The sequence below is a fragment of the Natator depressus genome, chromosome 10 (assembly GCF_965152275.1).
Source record: "Natator depressus isolate rNatDep1 chromosome 10, rNatDep2.hap1, whole genome shotgun sequence".
Taxonomy (NCBI): Eukaryota; Metazoa; Chordata; order Testudines; family Cheloniidae; genus Natator; species Natator depressus.
Window position 1 is genome coordinate 57082605 of NC_134243.1, and position 19010 is coordinate 57101614.

Below are 19010 nucleotides of genomic sequence, written 5' to 3' on the forward strand. Positions count from 1 at the left end.
TTGTAGCTGCTTTACTGCATAAAATCGCTAGCAAGGATGACTTCCCCCAAGAAGGCTACCACCAACCTGTAATTTATCCTGGCAGGAATTGAAAGTTTTCTGTGCTACTACAGAAGAATGACATAGGAAAACTGCCTGGTCAATAGCCAAATCAGTTAGTAATAGTGGACTTAACTAAAAGTTCTATTCTCAACCTTTTCACATCAGAGAGTGCCACAATCAGATTTTGCCACAATTATCTGGTTCTTGCAAAAGGAATTGTGACAATAGACAGAGAAACTGCTCCTTAAAAAACAAAAGTTAACGCAGCTTCATAATGACTCCCAGAACGTCTCCTTAAGCTAGTGGACAAAAGTCATCTTTGAGAGAGAAACAGCCTATGAGAATACAGACTTTATACAGTATAAACTTGAAAAATCTTGTATTTTAAAATAGGGCTGTCGATTAATCACAGTTAACTCACAAGATTAACTCAAAAAAATTAATCGTGGTTTTAATACTTCTAAACAATAGAATACCAACAGAATACCAAAAATTTTTGATTTTTGCATTTTTTCTATATTTTCAAATATATTGATTTCAGTTACAACACAGACTACAAAGTGTACAGTGCTCACTTTATATTATTTTTGATTACAAACATTTGCACTCTAAAAGTGATAAACAAAAGAAATAGCATTTTTCTAGTCACCTCATACAAGTACTGTAGTGCGATCTCTTTATTGTCAAAGTGCAACTTCCAAATGTAGATTCTTTTGTTACATAACTGCACTCAAAAACAAAACAATGTAAAACGTTGGCGCCTACAAGGCCACTCAGTCCTACTTCTTGTTCAGCCAATTGCTAAGACACACAAGTTTGATAACATTTACGGGAGATAATGCTGCCCGCTTCTTATTTACATCACCTCAAAGTGATAACAGGCATTCACATGGCACTTTTGTAGTAGGCATTGTAAGATATTTACATACCAGATATGTTAAATATCCGTATGCCCCTTCCTGCTTCTGCCACCATTCCAGAGGACATGCTTCCACCCTGATGATGCTCGTTAAAAAAATCATACATTAATGAAATTTGTGAATGAACTGCTTGGGGGAGAATTGTATGTCTCTTGATCTGTTTTACCCACATTCTGCCATATATTTCATGTTATAGCAGTCTCGGATGATGACCCAGCATATGTTGTTCGTTTCAAGAACATTTTCACTGCAAATCTGACAAAACGCAAAGAAGGTACCCATGTGAGATTTCTAAAGATATACAGCACTCGACCCAAGGTTTAAGAATCTGAAGTGCCTTCCAAAATCTGAAAAGGAAGAGGTGTGAAGCATGCCTTCAGAAGTCTTAAAAGAGCAACACTTTGATGTGGAAACTATAGAACCTGAACCACCAAAAAACAAAACAAAAACAAACAAAAACCCCCAAAACAAACAAAACACAAAAACCCCCAAAACAAACAAAACAAAAAAACCCCCAAAACAAACAAAACAAAAAAAAAACCCCTTCTGCTGGTGGCATCTGACTCAGATGATGAAAATGAACATACATTGGTCCACACTGCTTTGGATCATTGTCAAGCAGAACCAGTCATCAGCATGGATGCATGTCCTCTGGAATGTTGGATGAAGCATAAAAGGGCATCTGAATCTTTGGCGTATCTGGCACATAAATATCTTGTGACACCAGCTACAACAGTGCCATGTGAACGCCTGTTCTCACTTTCGGGTAATGTTGTAAACAAGAGCAGGCAACGTTATCGCCCGTAAATGTAAACTAACTTGTTTGTCTGAGCAACTGGCTGAACAAAGAAGTAGGACTGAGTGGCCTTGTAGGCTCTAACATTTTACATTGTTTTATTTTTGAACGCAGATATTTTTTGTACATAATTCTACATTTGTAAGTTCAACTTTCGTGTCAAAGAGACTGTACTACAGTACTTGTATTAGGTGAACTGAAAAATACTATTTCTTTAGATTTTTACAGTGCAAATATTTATAATAAAAAATATAAAGTGAGCGTTGTACACTTATATTTGAAAATGTCAAAAACATTGAAAAATGTTTAAATAACTAGTATTCTATTAACAGCACGATTAATCGTGCGATTAATTTCTTTAATTCCACAATTCATCATCGTGATTAATTTTTTTTAATCACTTGACAGCCCTAATTTTAAATAAAAGTTTCACCTTGAGAGATTTTAAAGTAACTTCAGTCTATCAAGATTACATTTTACAATATAAACTGTTTGACCTATCAGCCTAGTTTCAAATATCGATGTTGAATTAAAGATGCAGTTTCCTAGCTGGGAGCATAATGAAACATTGGAACAGCTTAGAGGGTGGACTCAGCATCACTAATAAGATTAGATATGTTTTTTAAAGATATGGTTTAATCCAGCTTCTGGGAGAAATTCTACGACCTGTGTATGGGGGAGGCCAGGCTGGATGGTCATGATGGTTCCTTCTGGTCTTGGAATCTGTGAATCTATGAGACCCGATACTCACTCCCTTTCTTCATGGGGAGAATGAGGTTGACTGCAGTACCCTCAAAAACGCTCATAACCCTTGTAACTCAATGACATTACATATCATGCATCAGGGCTTTAGCATCTTTGAAGGTACAAAGTTTAATAGTCCCTTCTGGCCTTAAATTATGAAAAGATGAAACTATGAAATTACTGTAAATTGTCTTGTTGCAAGAAGTGATGACATTAGCCATAAGTTGTTTAACTTTTTAGTTTTGTTGGTGGGTGAGCAATTGATTATTGCTCAGTGTTTAGTCAGCTATTTGTATAGGTCTTTTTATAGTGATCTGTCCATAAATTGATGACAAAAAGGGGAATTTTTTTTTTGTTTTGGAAGCTGGGGGTGTCAAACATACAGATAAGGGTAGCATAAAATCCCTCCTTGCCACTGTACTGAAACACTTTATCTGTAAGGGGTTAAGCAGCTCAAATAACCTAGTTGGCACCTGACCAGAAGGGCCAATGAGGAAAGAAGATACTTTCATATCTGTGGGGAGAGGTTTTGTTTGTGCTCTCTTTGTTTTGTTCCCTCTCCGACAGAGAGAGAGAGAGGGAGAGAGACCGACCGACCAGGCAGGTAAAACATCTCCTGAAAACATACCTGAAATGATTCATCTAAGATTACAAAAATTGTAAATAAGGCAAGGAAATGAGTTAGATTATCTTTTGTTTTAGCTTGTGAATTTTCCCTATGCTAATAGGTAGTTTTATTCCTGTTTTTGGTAACTGAGAAGTTGAGTCCAGAAAGGAGTCCTCTGTATTTTAAACCTTTTTATTACCCTGTAAAGTTACCTTCCATCCCGATTTTGCAGGTGTGATTCTTTTACTTTTTTCTTTATAATACAATTCTTCTTCTAAGAACCTGATTGATTTTCAGTGTCCTAAAAACCAAAGGGTTTGGTCTGTGCTCACTTTGTAACCAACTGGTTGGTATATTATTCTCAAGCTTCCCCAGGAAAGGGGGTGAAGGGGCTTGGGGGAATATTTTGAGGGAATATGGACTCCAAGTGACCCTTTCTCGCATTTTTGTTTCAATCACTTGGTGGTGGCAGCAATACCGTCCAAGGCAAGGAAAGGAATTTGTGCCTTAGAGAGGTTTTTAACCTAAAATGGTAGAATATAATCTTAGGGGGTCTTTCATGCGGGTCCCCACATCTGTACCTCAGAATGGGGAGGGAACCCTGACAGGGGGTCACAGACTTCCAGTCTCTGTGGCATGTAAAACCTTGAATAGTTTTTTTAATTACTGGTTTGAAAAGGATTTTTCCAGAAGTAATGCCAGCTACAGATTACCTAATTTGAAACTGACTGGGCCAGGTTGCATGGCTCCAAGATAGGCCTTGGACCAGATTTGTTTGAAGACCTTGGAGACACTGGAAGACTCAGTAAGCAAAGTTTGCAAACTATAAGCATCAACAGTAAGGCAGTGATGCTTTGCCTTTTGGGCCAATGAGCCACCTGAAGGAAAACTGATGTTCCAGAACCCTGAGAGTGATAACACCAGGGAGAGTAATTCACAACAAGAAATAGGTATGCCAGCCTTTGACCTGTCTCTCCCTGCACCTAAGTCCACTAGGAAGAAGCACTGTGCCAGTAATAAGAAGCGCTGTGCCAGAAACATCACTATCTGGCTCCTTGGCTGCAGTTCAAGCTCCTATTCCATAAAAGTCCATAAAACTGACAGCTGTAGAGTTAATCCTGTTATTTTCCTTTTTCTATTTTTCTCTTTTATTTTCGTTAGCTGGCGGTGTCCCAGCCTTTTAATATTCTTTACTTTTAGGGTGTAAAAATGTAGTTGTGTGCATGCATGTGTATAAGCACTCAAAGCCCACAAGGGAAAGGTGCCAGAAAGTAATTTTCCCGAATTTAAACAGCCCTAAAAAACTGTCTGAAAGACAGTTAAAGACTTGGTTAAAGTGTGTTCTGTGTCCTGTAATTAAAAGGCCTGGGATACCAAAAATTACAGAATGACCAGTTTCTTGTAAGTAGGAGTTGTCAAACTTCTGCTTATCAAAGATATAAGTCTGTATTGTAATATCTGTTTTGGGGAAATGGAGGAAGGAAAGGGTTAGCCACCACATAAGAACAGAATTCTAACAAAGAAGCTTAATTGCCTGAGGTTGTAGTTCAGATGTTAGAACTGATTAAGTTTTTAATAATGAAACCAAATTTATCTAGGTCACGGATTTGATTAGAACTGGTAACATTTTATAGTTGTGGTTATAGCCAAACATACAGCCACCTTCTTATAAATTCTCCAGAGAATTCTAAGGACTGGTTATCTCGAATTAGTTTGATGATTTAACATATTTTATGATTTAACTCCAATCCAGCATTCAGATTGATTGGTTGGTTGATTTGACCTTGATTTGGTAGTTGTATTTCTTTATTTTTAGTTTTATTTAATACTAAATTAGTTTGGTGATCTATTTTCTCTTTGTTTAAAAGATTTAGTAACATTTATAAAAAAAAGTTACATTTCTTTCAACAAGCAACATGGGTCCAGAATTCTTGACCTTAAAACCCTGAACAGCTCCCCCTAATTAGTCTTTTGTGGTCACACCAAAAAATAGCACTGTTATGGAAAAAAAGTCAAAATTTCTATTAATGATGTTTGCTTTAATGTAGATGAAAATTGAAGTGATTTTATCGACAATTTCCAAGGTCAAGATTTTTTTTTAAAAAACCATCTCACTTGCCTTCAGTTGTTCATTTGTTTTAAAATGTCAATTTATATTTAAAAAAGTCTTGCTGACTTCAACAGTGCAAAAAACATTTAAGGATTTGCTTGGAAGCTGGAAATTACCTGCTAGTGGTAATAAAAAAGTGCAAATTGCTTGCACTTGAAACTGAACTCTGCTTATTCACAGGACAGGTAAAGCATGGGCAACAGAAGTACTAGCTTCCCCAAGCTTCCCCACTAAAGTACCTCTGATCCTTCCTGGAGGGGCCACCTTGACAAGTGAGAGGGTAGTTCAGCCTCAGTGCTTACTTAATCCTTGGCTTTTCTACTGCAACTGTCACATCTCACCACAGTTTAATTGTAATTGTCCACTAACCATGGTATTACAATTAAGAGTCACATGCAGCATTTAAAAAAAACAGAGGATAAGGAATTAAATGTACTCGGAACAATAACTAAACGATTATGACATACGTTGGATGCTGCATCATTCTTCTTCTCTGGACCTCCATCCTCTGGATCACTTCATGAGGATGCATCCTCTGTGCTGAAGGTGCAGTTGCAGGAATATGATGGGTAATCGGCTGGTGTGAGGGTGGAAGATGCTGTGGAATTGGAGCAGCTGCACTGGCTAAAGGGTGAGTTGGTGGTGGAGGTGGAACTGGATGAGAAGAGGCATGAGAGATGGAAGGATGAAAGGGATGCACTGGATGAGGGATAACATAATCCACTTGGGGTGGAGGCTGTGGCTGAGGAGGAGGATTTCCATGAGAGTGGGGGCATGCAGAAGACTGATGAAGAGGTCTCGTCAAAGCATCTGGAATGAAAATGCATTTTTAATGTATTACGTAAAGTTTCTCAATCAAATGCATAAGAAACTACAATAACTTCATGCCGATGCTGTACTGCACTCTACTCCTATACAAATAATATCTTTATAACATGAGCATTTATCTTTTCACAATGATTAACAGGCACTGACAAATCAACAACGTGAAATTCACAAATTAAGTGAAATAAAAGCCAAAGCTTCCCATCATGTAGATGAGCAAGACAAAATGAAAAACTGTAACCAGAAAGCCAGTTTTCATAGGATGTTTCTTGATAACTGGAGATGGAAGGATACATAACCAACTGGCTGCCATAAGAGGACTGATGGGCATGAGAAAAAAAATAAGCATTTTTTTTTTTAAAATAGAAAAATCGGACTTGCTAACATTGACAAAACTGCAATATTGACAAAAAAAGTCAGGTCTGAGAAAATTCCATTTAACACACCTGATTAAAAACTACCAGGATGCTGTCAGCCTCTTCTTTTTTAGAACTCATTGTATTAAGAGAAACAAGAGGAAAGGAATTTTGTTCTGTGTTTGTACAGCAGCTAGCACAATGGGTCCTGACCTATGACTAGGGCTGCTACATGTTACAGTGGTAATGAGAATTATCATCAACATCATCATAAAAGAGCCAATGCCTCCTAGCAAGTCCATGTCCCTTACTGTTCTCAAAACATAAGCATCTTTGAGTACTTGGCATTGTTCCAAGAAAATAAGTTTCTGGCAACCCCAACTGACATTTAGTGCATGTTAACACAGCAATGTAACCCCAGGGTTAGCAGAACTTGAGTTAGTAAACACTGGGCTACTGGCCAAGTTAGGAATAGTTGAACCCTGGGTCCCAACCTGAGGCTCCAGCATCTACACTTCATTATGCAGACCATAATCCAACCAGCCATAATCCCAGACTTCCTAGCCCCGTCCCCAAAAAAGTGGCCACTATATCCCTTTGTCATGGTGCAGTGTGGGAAATCTTGACTGTCCACCAAAGTTACCTGTCCAGAGGACAAAAAGTCAGCCCACAAGATTATGATACACTTATGGTGGACTCCCAGAGTAAGAGTCCAGTCAGGATGTGTCTACACTGCAAAGCAACAGGACTTGAACCCTGGGTTCCAGCTTGACTCGGTCTTGGACCCTCAACCCCTGTGGGATCCTGGATCCAAAGCCTGGGTTAGCATGATTTGTGTGTAGACAGAAGTGGGGATCAGGCTTGAGCCTGAGTTCGAACTCTGGGTTTACACTGAAGTGTAGACACTCTCTTAAGCACTAAATAGGTTTCCCTTTGTGTGCAACAACCGTCAAAGAGGTATTTAATTTTGTATACTATCCTCAAATATTTCAAAGCCATTATTTAAAAATGGATTGTGAGAGGCAAAGAAATGGAGAAGAAAGGCACAAAGGCCCCAACCCTACAATCAGTTCCGCATGGGTAGATCCCTATGCTTATGAGAAACCACACTGACTTAATGAGTCTGCCCAAGCAGAGCTCATTGCAAGATGGGGGCCAAAGTAAGGAAATAAATTAAAAAAAAGAAGTAGAGAATACATCCTTACTTCCTAAGGAAATGATTGAACAGTACAGGATCTAGACTGCCAGTCTCAGATAAAGTGGGGGAGAAAAAAAAATATTAAAGTCTGATATTTACTGAATCAGAAAATGAACAGTTAATATAAAATAAGGCAGGGCAAGGGGGAAAGCCTCAAAAATCTGATATAAGTATAAATTTGAAAAACTTAGTGTGTCTGAACTCAGATAAAAAATGAGTGAGCCTAGAGAGAAATAACTCCCATGCATTACTTTAGATGATCAAATTTCAGGTCTTAGAATCTTCTCAAATAAATTGTATACAGTGCTATGTGGGAAACAATTTATCTAAAAATGCTCTTTTAAAAAAGGAAGGTTTCCTTTTAATTATACCACAAAGATGATTTACCCTAAAAGTCATTTTTCACTATTTCAACCTCAAAGATTTTTTTCGTTTTGTTTTTTATATAAAGTTGGTACTTTTAGGGTACAGAATTAATTCACAGTAATAAACATTAAAAAAACAAAAACCTCATGTTTTCTATATCTTAGGCACAGTCAAAGCAGTACATACTGGATTATCTGTTTATTTTAAATTCCTCCATGCTGCAAGGATTCTCAGAAGGACCCTGATGGTTTACCAACAGTAAAAATATTTCTTATTGTAGGTTTAGGAATGCTGGTTCTAAGGCCTAATCAAGAGGACGGTATAACCAAAGTTGTCAGGGAAGTTATGTTTTCCTGTTTTGTATTTCACACAAGTATATTTATAGGTAGAGTAAGTGTACTTACAAGGAGAGTGCATATAATGTCGACATGATGAGAGCGAGGCCTGAGCAGGAGGTTGGGGCTGGGGCTGTGCAACCATGCTTGTTCCATATCCATCTATTGCTATTGGTTGGCTTGGGCCAGCACCAGCCTGATGCCCATAAATTGCAGTTCGGGATGAAGAACCAGGACAGCAAGGGTCAAATGCTGATGCTCCATGGAAAGCACCATTTCCATGACTTCTTATACCATTGTTGCTTAAGTCTACTGGCAGTGCCTGCTGTATAAACAAACTGACTTGTTTTCAAGCATTTCTTCAAATATTTAAAGCTAGGTCACCTTTAAGTGTGCTACAACAAAATATATTTACTGCAATGTTTTGCACGTGAAATATTTAATGCGATAAAATGCTTAAGGCCCCAATGTAGAGCACTCTTTAGATACGATTATTGTTTAAAGTTCACAAGCTTAGTGAAGGAGGATGGAGTTGAACAAGAATGTTCACGCTCATAAGAGTTCTTCAATTTAGCTTCATTATTTTCTATTTTATAATCATTTGTCCGAAAACAAGTCTTAATTCAATGCCCATGAGGGAACTTCACTGTACATTTCCATAGATGCAAACAGTAACCTTAGTATTCTTCTTCGTTGGGCTTAACTGATATAAGTTTCATAGTTATAAAAATGACCAAAAGCTTTATTACAAAAAGCACTGTTAAAAAAATCATAAGTTCTAGGAATAAGTTATACAGTTCAGTTCTCAGAGGCCTGAAACTTCAATTTTAAACAACTTACAAATAAGAGGCATTTCTAAAGAGAACTTGAAGTTAAATTAGCATAAAATGAAGTACTGAAGTGCAAATATTCTAAAAAGGATTCTGAAAACCATATTTGACAAATTAGTTTTTCTGCAGTGGCTGAATTAGTCACAGAACTATGTTAACCTCAAGAGCCTACCTTTGGAGTCACAGGCCATATCAGAGAAGACTGCTATATACTTTAGAACTACTTAAGAGTCCAAAGTATGTGGAGTATATTCTAAGCCATTGGGGGGTTTTTTTGTTGTTTTTTTTTTTTTTTTTTTTTTTAAACAGGAACATTTAAAAATTTTAGAGGTGTACAAGTGACAGATAGTGTCAACATCAAATTAACACATTTTGAGTTGTTTCTGTTTTTGGTTTGTTTTTTGTTTTTCAATTTCACTGCTCAGAACTCGTGCTTTAAATTTTCCTATTTCACGCCTCTTTTATACCTGCCACAGATAAGACTACTGAATTGGGAATTCACTTATTATTCTATTATACCGCTAACATCACTTTAAAAATGTAAAGTGAAAAATCATAAAAGTTAAACATGCCTGGTCATGGTAGCTGGTGCCAGTACTGCTGCTTGCTCCACAAGGAGCTGGCACTGGAGGAGGCCTTTCAACAGGGCAACTGGAGTCACTGAACGAAGGAGACAGTGGGACAGTTGAGTGGGGATTATGGTGGTGGTGATGGTGGTGTTGAAAGTGGTGGCCATGCTGCTGAAAACAACTTGTGTGAGGGTGTCCTAATACATGGTGATTCTGTGAAGATCCTCCACACGGAGAATGTTGGGGGCAGCATGATGGTAGCCTTGGCATGGCAGGAGGACCAGTTTCCAGTGTAGTACTAGAGGCAGTTCTCCTTACATCATCTTAAAATGGAGAGAAATTAAACAAATTTAATGTTGCTGAAACTTGGGCAAGGAAGTGGAAGATGCATCGTGAAATGGTGCCTGAAATAGAAGTATCTGGATTTAATCAATCATTAACCCATTAAATAGTGAGTAATTGGATAGGAAATACATCCACATCAAACAAAATTACAGGAGACTTCACCAACTGATATTTGAAACTCAAACATTTTAAAAGGATATGAAAGGTGGTTTCAATGATTCCTCTGAGAAGTCCTGAAACTAATCAGTTAGATCTGTTCATATGAATTGTCAGAGGAAGAATCTTGCATTATTACATTCAGAGTGCATTCAAACCCAGATTTCATTGCAGCTGCTGGCTAGGGGCACAGACAAGGTCCCATGCACACATATTGTGGCCAGAGAAGTCCCTTCCTGGGTCTACTAGTATTGCAGGTAGTACTAGCTGACCTCATGCTCCCCTGAACTCCAACGATGACTGACCCCGGCATGTGTGTGTTTGAGGCAGTTTCCTTAAGATCTCTCTTCTCTAGCACAGGGACAGGCAGAGTCTGGCCTTAAACTCATGGGGCCTTTAATTTCTATTGTGTTAAATATTAATAAAACTGTGTTACTTTGAAAAATATCTAAATTTGCCATTCTGTTAAACAGTATCTACACAGACACAATAATTCATTTAAACAAAGTAAAGCCAGGCCTAAGCATATTTCAACAGGTAGCAAAGCAATTTAAACATAAAACAGATCTTGAGAAAGTTCTATTGTTCTGTACCTCCCACTGAAGTCCCAGCAGTGTTGCTATTGGGAAGAGTAGTCAATGTCTCTGGTGCTGTAGAGATCTGGCTATTGGAGACACTTATAGCAGCATCAGAGGCCTGCTCTGAGGTAGATGTATTGGTATTGTTACCGGAAGCAGAACTCACAATCTGGGTTTCAACTCTAGCTGAGGTTGTTGGCACAACTGTGGGCTCTATGGAAGTGTGGACATTACAGAGAATCAATATAATGATTACCGCAACAGTACATGCTATTTAAGCTTTTAAAGTTCCCAAGAAATTCAGTTTTCCTTACAACTGTTTATTTTACAGGAAATTCTGGATTCTATTTCTACCAGACGCTGATAAATTCAGAACAAGTGGCTTGATGGGATATAAAATGTGAAAGTTAGTTCTATTTCCCCCACAAGTATGAAAAAGCCAAAGTATGAAGAGTTTTAAAGTGAGTAGTCTTTTGCTTTTTTTTTTTAGCAAAGTCAAACTTTGTAAAAAGTCAGTATAAAATCATTCCACAAGCCAAACCAAAGATTTTGATTTATTTGGCAATTATATATAACTAGAAAGGCAACTAAGTCATTGTAATATATGATGCAAGTACTGACTTTATTTACTAGTGTATTTTCTATGGACTTTCACATATCCCTAAGCAATCAGTTATATAATTACTTGTAGTTCATAATCATCATCTGTGTTTAATGCGTATCAGTGAACTGTACAACTTTACACAACCTGGTCCAGTGGCTTTTCAAAAAACCTGCATATTTCTTAATTTATGGTTCTACTTTACACAAGTTTAATAATTCCAAGTGTGTCATACTGGCTCTGATTTTTAAAAAACTGCTTCTGATATTGGGCATAATTAACTATGTAAAAATTACAAAACAAGTTGGCACCCCTTTTGAAATCCACCATTTTCAAACAATATTTGATTATTAAACTAAAGCACATAGCTATAGTAATAAAGAGCTGCTATAATTATCTCCTTTTCAAAACACTGGAGTAGAATATTTCCAAAAAGTATGTTAGAGAATAAGGTTTTTTAAAAAGCCTCTTTACTTTCAATTTTTTCCTCCTTATTTTCAACCAGTAAAATGTCAATAGATTTTAAGTACCTTCTGGAAGCTTAAGAAGCGACTTCCAGAAATTAGGGGAAATGTTAAAAATCTCATTAAAATAGTCCCGTGGCACTCTTTCCCAACATACCACTTACTATTGATAGAGTGTAAATAGAAGCTTTCCCCGGTTTTACAATTATCCTGCTCGTCCTGTGATTCAATGTAATGTCATTATGCAATGTTTGTAATATCACAGTCTCTTTCTTGAAGATTGTGTAAGATCCATCAACACTAGACCATTGAATCACTGAGTTAGGCAAGAAAAGTCAATTACAATGGGAGAGAGTCTCTTGAGAATCACTGTGGAGATACCTAAGCAACTCCATAGTTAAGGATGAGTTGATTTTCACTTAACAGCAGAATTACTAATCATCTTTCACATTTAAGTGGTGTAATTGTATCTATTTCACACAGTAATTCTTCCTATAACAATTTTCCAGATTTTTTTGTTTAAGATTAGTTGACTTTGCCAGAGACATTTTTAAATGAGTCCTTTTGAAAGTTTTTCCCAAACCACAGTCCTCACAATCAAACTTCACTGTGAAAAAGTTTCCAAATATACACTAGAACATAAAAAGTTAGTACTCTAATTTATCTTAACCTTACTGCTCTCTACAAAGACATGCTGACAGCACTACTGAAGCCCTGCCTACTAGTTCTATTCTCTAATGCTTCTAAGCCTGCCTCCCTGAGCCCACAGATCAGTTCCTCATACACATACACACACACACATATATATACACACACACCCTGGAAATTACAGTTGTGAGGTGTGCTGGAATTTTATAGTGGTTCTTTAAGCCAGCTGTATGAGTCTCTCTGACTCACTGGCTTTTAAAATGGGAACACTAGTTCCAGGTGAAATCAGAATTTTACCTCCATTACTGTCTTCTAGTGTAACTGCTCTCCCTTTACAGACAGAGCATTCAAACAGCAAGAGAAAGACAAGCAGCATAAGTAAGCTTTCGGTAGTATGAGTTAAGTAGTAAAGTCAGGGCAATAACTTGGCAACAGGATTGCTTTTAAAACTTACGAACTCCAGGACTTACCATGTCAACATTAGATTGCAAGTGACATAGCCTTTCCTCAAAGAAAAAAGTACTAATATAGTTTTCCTAATCAGTATTCTCAGAATTTCTACTTTAAAGAAAACTACCGTGACATCAGACAAACTCAGAATGCCAACAAGATGAGTGTAGATACCAATTTTTTTAGATTTTCTAACTCCTCTACCTGTTTAAAAATAAGCCAAATTGCTTCTGATGTTCTCCCCTTTGTTTTAATTCTGAGACGTAGAGCCTCATGATAAATATAGAACAGTAGTTAGGAAGAGAAATGGCAAACTGACTAACAAGTCACCCTTTGATCTTTTGTTCAACTTGAATCTTGCTACTATGCATATCTTTCAATCCATTACAATTTCATAGTGAAGAGCAAAATTCTCATTAATCCAGTAAAAGGTATCTACTTTTTTATTTAACGTCCACTAGACTAACGTTTATTTTTAGCACAAGTAAATTCAGCAACAACGCTCAAGATTTAGTTTGTACGGAGCAGCTGACTAGCAGGTTTATTTTGGCTTATCCTTGTGATTGCAACACCTATATTTTAATAGCAACCAACTACTCATTTGTTAGCGTTAACTCAGTTTTCTGTTCTGCTGACAACATCCCCCCTTCCCTCCTCTCTTTCATCCTGCATCCTCATTAGAGTGATCTAAGTCACAATTATAACTTACCATCTTCATCCACTGTGAGGTCCACCACTTCCGCTGCATTCTGCCTCAGCGGCTGTATGACTGTGGAAATCCTACTACGGTTCCGCTGTTCTTGTGATCGAGCAGCATGAGAGCTAGAGTTTTGGTTCCAGTGAGATCGTGAGTGTCCAAGTGTCGAACGAGACCTGAAGGGGGGGAAAAAAAATACAGCTGCCTGGAAAAGTAACACATACTTTTGGCCTCGACTTGATACATTTTCTCTTGAGTCCGGTTTTCAGAGATGGAAACTAAGTTTTCTGCTCACTGTGAGTTGGTTCCAACTGTATTTGTTTGGAAAAGTTTGATTTTCTAAATGTTCTGCCACATTCAAATACACCACTACACCATACACACTAGTAGCTTATTCACTAATACTTCTGTAGCTTTGGGAGTATTCCAGTTCTGGCAAACATCCAAAGAGGCAGGACTCACACCCGTGTTAGAGCTCATTAGTCTAATACTGCCATACAGTCTGCCTGGAAAGAGTACCACAGTAAGACTTGAAAATATGGATAAGGTTAAGGAAAAACCTCAAAATGAAACCACAGAGTTCCCACCATTTAGCGCTTATACCTGCCCTTGTTTTATGCAAAGTTAAAAAACAAAGAAGTGTCTTTCCCAACCCTCAGTTCTCCACACCACTATTTGTATCAAATTGGTGAAATACTGGACATACCAAGGACGACAGGAATGTCCACAGTATGAAAACATCTAGAACACTATAGGTATTGTTTTGTATGTTATTTTATTCACTTATGTCTGAGATTTTGTTTTGAGGATTTTACCTACTGTTATATAATTAAGTCTGTATTTTTAAAATAAACTCAGAACACAACCTCTGAATTTATAATCCCTTCAAATATATGCTATTATTTTCTTCTCTAGAGATAATTCAGAACCCTCTCTCACATAAACTTTGGGAGGGATAGTAAGCATAAGTGTGAACTATGCCCATGGAAACCACTGGTTTTATTTTTCCAGGCTGAAACTTTACACCAAGTAAATTCAATCCATCCACAAGCCAAACACCCAGACCAAAGAATCTGTTAAATGGGAGTTAAGGTTGAGAGAACAGATCAGTTACTTACAGGTAGAGCCCCTTACATGAATGTTGTATTTCCTAAAATACAAGCATTAGAAACCCAGAAAAGTCAGATGCCTGGGTCTAAAGTTTAATCTTTACATTCAAAATACAGAAATGCACAGACAAGGTAATCTAAAAGGATCTTAATTCTACCTGCTTAGCAATGCCAGCCTCATCTTCACTAATTTCTTTCAACCTACTATTACAGCACTAGATATCCCAAGTCTGGAAAAGCCATCATATTGGTAAAGTGCAACTCATCTCTACCATCCTCCCATCATCATCATCATCATCCGTAAGTGCATAATCAGATCCCCCAACCTACAGTTCCAGACATACTAATTTTTTTTCACCGAGAAAGTGTATAAGGTTTACAAATGACAGACACAGAGCACTGGTTTCAGAATTGGTTCCATACAAATTTGTCTAGGACACAGTCTGATACTTTGGTTTATTTCTGCCTCAATTTCATGGTGTTTCTGTAAGTCTATATGTTAGCTCTGTAATCAATGATACTATAATTATGGCACATGGAATCAAAGAATTTGGAATGACTGGCTTACATATACTACTTATCTAACTGGAAATTTAGCAAGTATGCCTTTCTGTGTACATTATATGCCCATAAAGGAAGACTGAATTGGTACAGCCACTTTGCCATTATAAGTAAGGCATTCTAGTTTCTGCACTCAGTGACAAGGTATCAATATTAATGAATATGTCCCCAAGCAATTTCTCTTGTGGGATCTTTACAGGGGAGCAGTTAAGATAGTTTGGGAGACACCTTTCATATGCTGCGATTTCTTTTTGCTTTAACCCCTGCTGCCGACAAAGTACCTGGCTAACCACAGACTCCACCTGTGGAGGGGAGAAATAAGGCTGTAGACTTCCTGAACTCTGCAGCTGTGGGGTTCCCTTCATGTGGATCTTTTGAGTTCTACAGGAGAGCATGTATGGGAGATTAGGGGTAGACCTAGAAGAGATGTGGTAATTTGCTAATCACCTTGATAGACCTCTTTGTCACGAACCCCAGGTCAAAGCACACTAACCACTCCCCTCCTGTTAATTTAAAAAAGTGAATTAAATTCCACATTTAACATTTTACTTTTATCCTTAGAGATGTTAAACACCCGGGGCTCCTAGAGTTCAGTGAGAATTGTGGGCACTTACCTCCTCTGTAATATTTAAGCACAACAATGGCCTGATTTTCCAAATTGGAAAATGCTGCATTTAGAACCTTAGGAAGTCCACCAGGAATAGAGACATAGTGGAATGCTGGCATGCTGCACCATGCCACAAGCATGATCACCTACATTTATCTTCCGTCCCAAACCACCACTTCTGTAGACCTTATGAGCTCTGATGTTAGATTTTTTTCCTGCAGCATGCAAGCTTTTTGTATTATAGGCCAATCTTCTCTGTTACTAAAGAAATTGACAGATTTAGATTGCATTTCTATTATATTTCCAAAAAATCGTGATATTTTAATGTATTTACCAAATCAATATTCTTACATGAGAGCCATAAAGTGAATACAATATGAAAAAGTTCCCTTGTATTTCCACTTGCCCAAAGGGCTAATTTTTGGTGACATGGTGGAACAATAAAACTGCTTCATAACACTATATAAGATACAAGGCCTTGTTTTGCTCAGCACTTATGTGACTGTGCAGCAGAGCTAATACATGAAAAAAAATTTCAGGATTTTTTTAACATTTGATTTGAATTTAGGAATCAAATCTGTGATTTGATACAAGGAAAGCAGAATCTATAAAGCTAGAAACATTTTGGGAGGCTTAGGTTGGGCAAAGAGAAATGCCACTTAATGAGCTAGTAGTACTGTACCCATCTCCACAAAAAATACACTCCCCTAAAATTAATGTTCTTATAAATTTTGTAACAGCTTAGCCTATATACTGGATTCCATGAATCCAATGATCATCTAGTTTTAACCTAGAGTACACACAAACTTCAAGAAGTTCAGTAATTAGCAAGCAATGACAACATTTTTGAACTGAAATGTAGGAACCATTCATCAGTCTGCTGATCCATAACGCCATCAGGCTCATCAATGCCCGATATGTGTTTTCCTTGACAGGGTTACAGGCCTAGTGGATTGATGGGAGGGAACAGTAGACAGGATATATTTTGATTTTAGTAAGGTTTTTGGCACAGACCCACAAGACATTCTCATAAGCAAACGAGGGAAATGTGGGCTAGATGAAATTACTATCAGATGCATGCAAAAGACCATAATCAAAGAGTAGTTATCAACAGTTCACTATCAAAATGGGGATTGGAGGGGAACGTATCTAGTGGGCTCCCGGAGGGGTCTGTTCCGAGTTTGGTATTATTCAATATTTTCCATTAGTGACTTGGATAATGGAATGGATATATAAAACCTTTAGGTGACACCATGCTAGGAGGGGTTGCTAGCACTCTGGAGGAAAGGATTAGCATTCAAAATGACTGACAAATGTGAGAACTTGTCTGAAGTCAGCACCTACTGCACAGTACTACACTTAGGAAGGAGCAAATCAAATACACAGCTACACAATGGGGAATAACTGGATAGGCAGTAGTATTGGTGAAGACTGGTGATTATAATGGATCGCAACTTGAATATGAACCAACATGATGAAGTTGTGAAAAAAAGCCAATATTCTGGGTTGTAATAACAGGAACGACGCATGTAAGACAATCAGGTAATTGTATTGCTCTCCTTGGCCCTGGTGACGCCTCAGCTGAAGTATTATGTCCAGTTCTGGGTGCCACACTTCAAGAAAGATGTGTACAAATTGGAGAGAGTCCAGATGAGAGGAACAAAAATGTTAAGAGGTTTAGAAAACTTACTTTTGAGTAAAGGTTAAAAAAAGGGCATGTTCAGTCTCCTATTCTGAAGACTAAAGGGGGACCTGATAGTCTTCAAATATGTTAAATACTGTCATAAAGACGACACTGATCAATTGTTCTCCATGCCCACTGACAGTAGGACAAGTAGTAATCTGCAGCAAGGAAGATTCAGGTCATATATGAGGAAAAACTTTCTAACGAAGGATAGTTAGCACTGGAAAAGGCTACCAAGAGGGCTGTGGAATCCCTGTCATTGGCGATTTTTAGGAACAAGTTAGACAAACACCTGTCAGTGATGGTCAAGATATACTTAATCTTACCTTAGCCCAGGGGCCTGGACTAGCTGACATCTCGAGCTCCCTTCCAACCCTAGCTTTCTATCTTCATTTTATCATATGTATCAATAAGTCTAATTATGGCTATTCTTTGGGGATATAATTAGATTATTTTCCACGTTATCAACCTCTACTTTGAACCCATGCCTTTCAACGTGTTATGCTCTTATTTTAGAAAGTGCATCATGCCTATTTGAAAGTGAAAGATGACTGAGTTCTGTACAATACAGAAGTACACACACAAAAAGAGAAAGAATACCTAAGAATTACAGTAGACAGCAAACAACATGAAAATACAAAGATGTATCACTTAGAGGTCCATATAAAACCAATCAAGTAAGAGACTAAACAGGCTCTATAAATCAGCTAGTGTAGAGACTCATCAGTTTTTGTGTGGAACAAGTGAGACTTGAATAGTAAATCCTCTATGGTGTTCTGGACCTCCTATGGGAACCCTAAAGAGTGAAGCCAAGACTCACCACTCATAAGTAACCCTCTAGATGCCATACCCATTGCATCCATTGCAGCTGGTAGGGACGTTTCCCCCCCACTAGTCTGCCTTCCTCAATGAAGGCTTGCAGTTGGGCTCTGTCCTCTAGGGGAAGCTTGTCCTTAAAGTCTGGCATGTCTGAAGTAGTAATTAAGGTCATATTTTGCTAACAAAGCCTAATAGGTAGCGATACAAAGCTGCAGGCTTATAGAGGAATACTCCTTTCTTCCCAGAAGTTCCAATCTCTTTGAGCCTTTATCAGCCAGGTGACTGCAGGGTGTTGTAACCTTGTTCTTTCTGGGTCTGCTTGCACCAATAGCGAGTAGGGCATTAGGTATATGCAAAGCAATTCCACTCCTTTGGCTGGGACGAAATAATGCCAATTTTAGGTGTGGGAGTGCAGGGGGCCAGGGCATGCCATGTCACCCTGGCTGCTTCCATGACGGCCTTATTTACTGGGAGAGCTACTTTGCAGGGACCTATCAGCTATAGGATGTCAGGGTGCTGACGCCAGGCATCTTGGACCTCCTCCAGAGGAATCTGGAGGTTATTTGCTATCCTCTGTAGGAGCTCCTGACACG

The 19010-nt window shown here is 38.0% G+C and overlaps 1 protein-coding gene across 6 annotated transcripts in view; it reads right to left on the minus strand.

Annotated features, from left to right (window-relative positions):
• RNF111 (ring finger protein 111) overlaps positions 1-19010 on the minus strand; it is a 92170-nt gene that overhangs the window by 34467 nt on the left and 38693 nt on the right. For all 6 annotated transcript variants that reach the window (XM_074966238.1, XM_074966237.1, XM_074966236.1 and 3 more), the window contains 5 exons: positions 13650-13813; positions 10793-10990; positions 9702-10021; positions 8369-8624; positions 5687-6029 (listed from right to left, as the gene is read on the minus strand). In XM_074966238.1, coding sequence (XP_074822339.1) covers positions 5687-6029; positions 8369-8624; positions 9702-10021; positions 10793-10990; positions 13650-13813 — 1281 coding nt within the window. The remainder of the gene's footprint in view (positions 1-5686; positions 6030-8368; positions 8625-9701; positions 10022-10792; positions 10991-13649; positions 13814-19010) is intronic.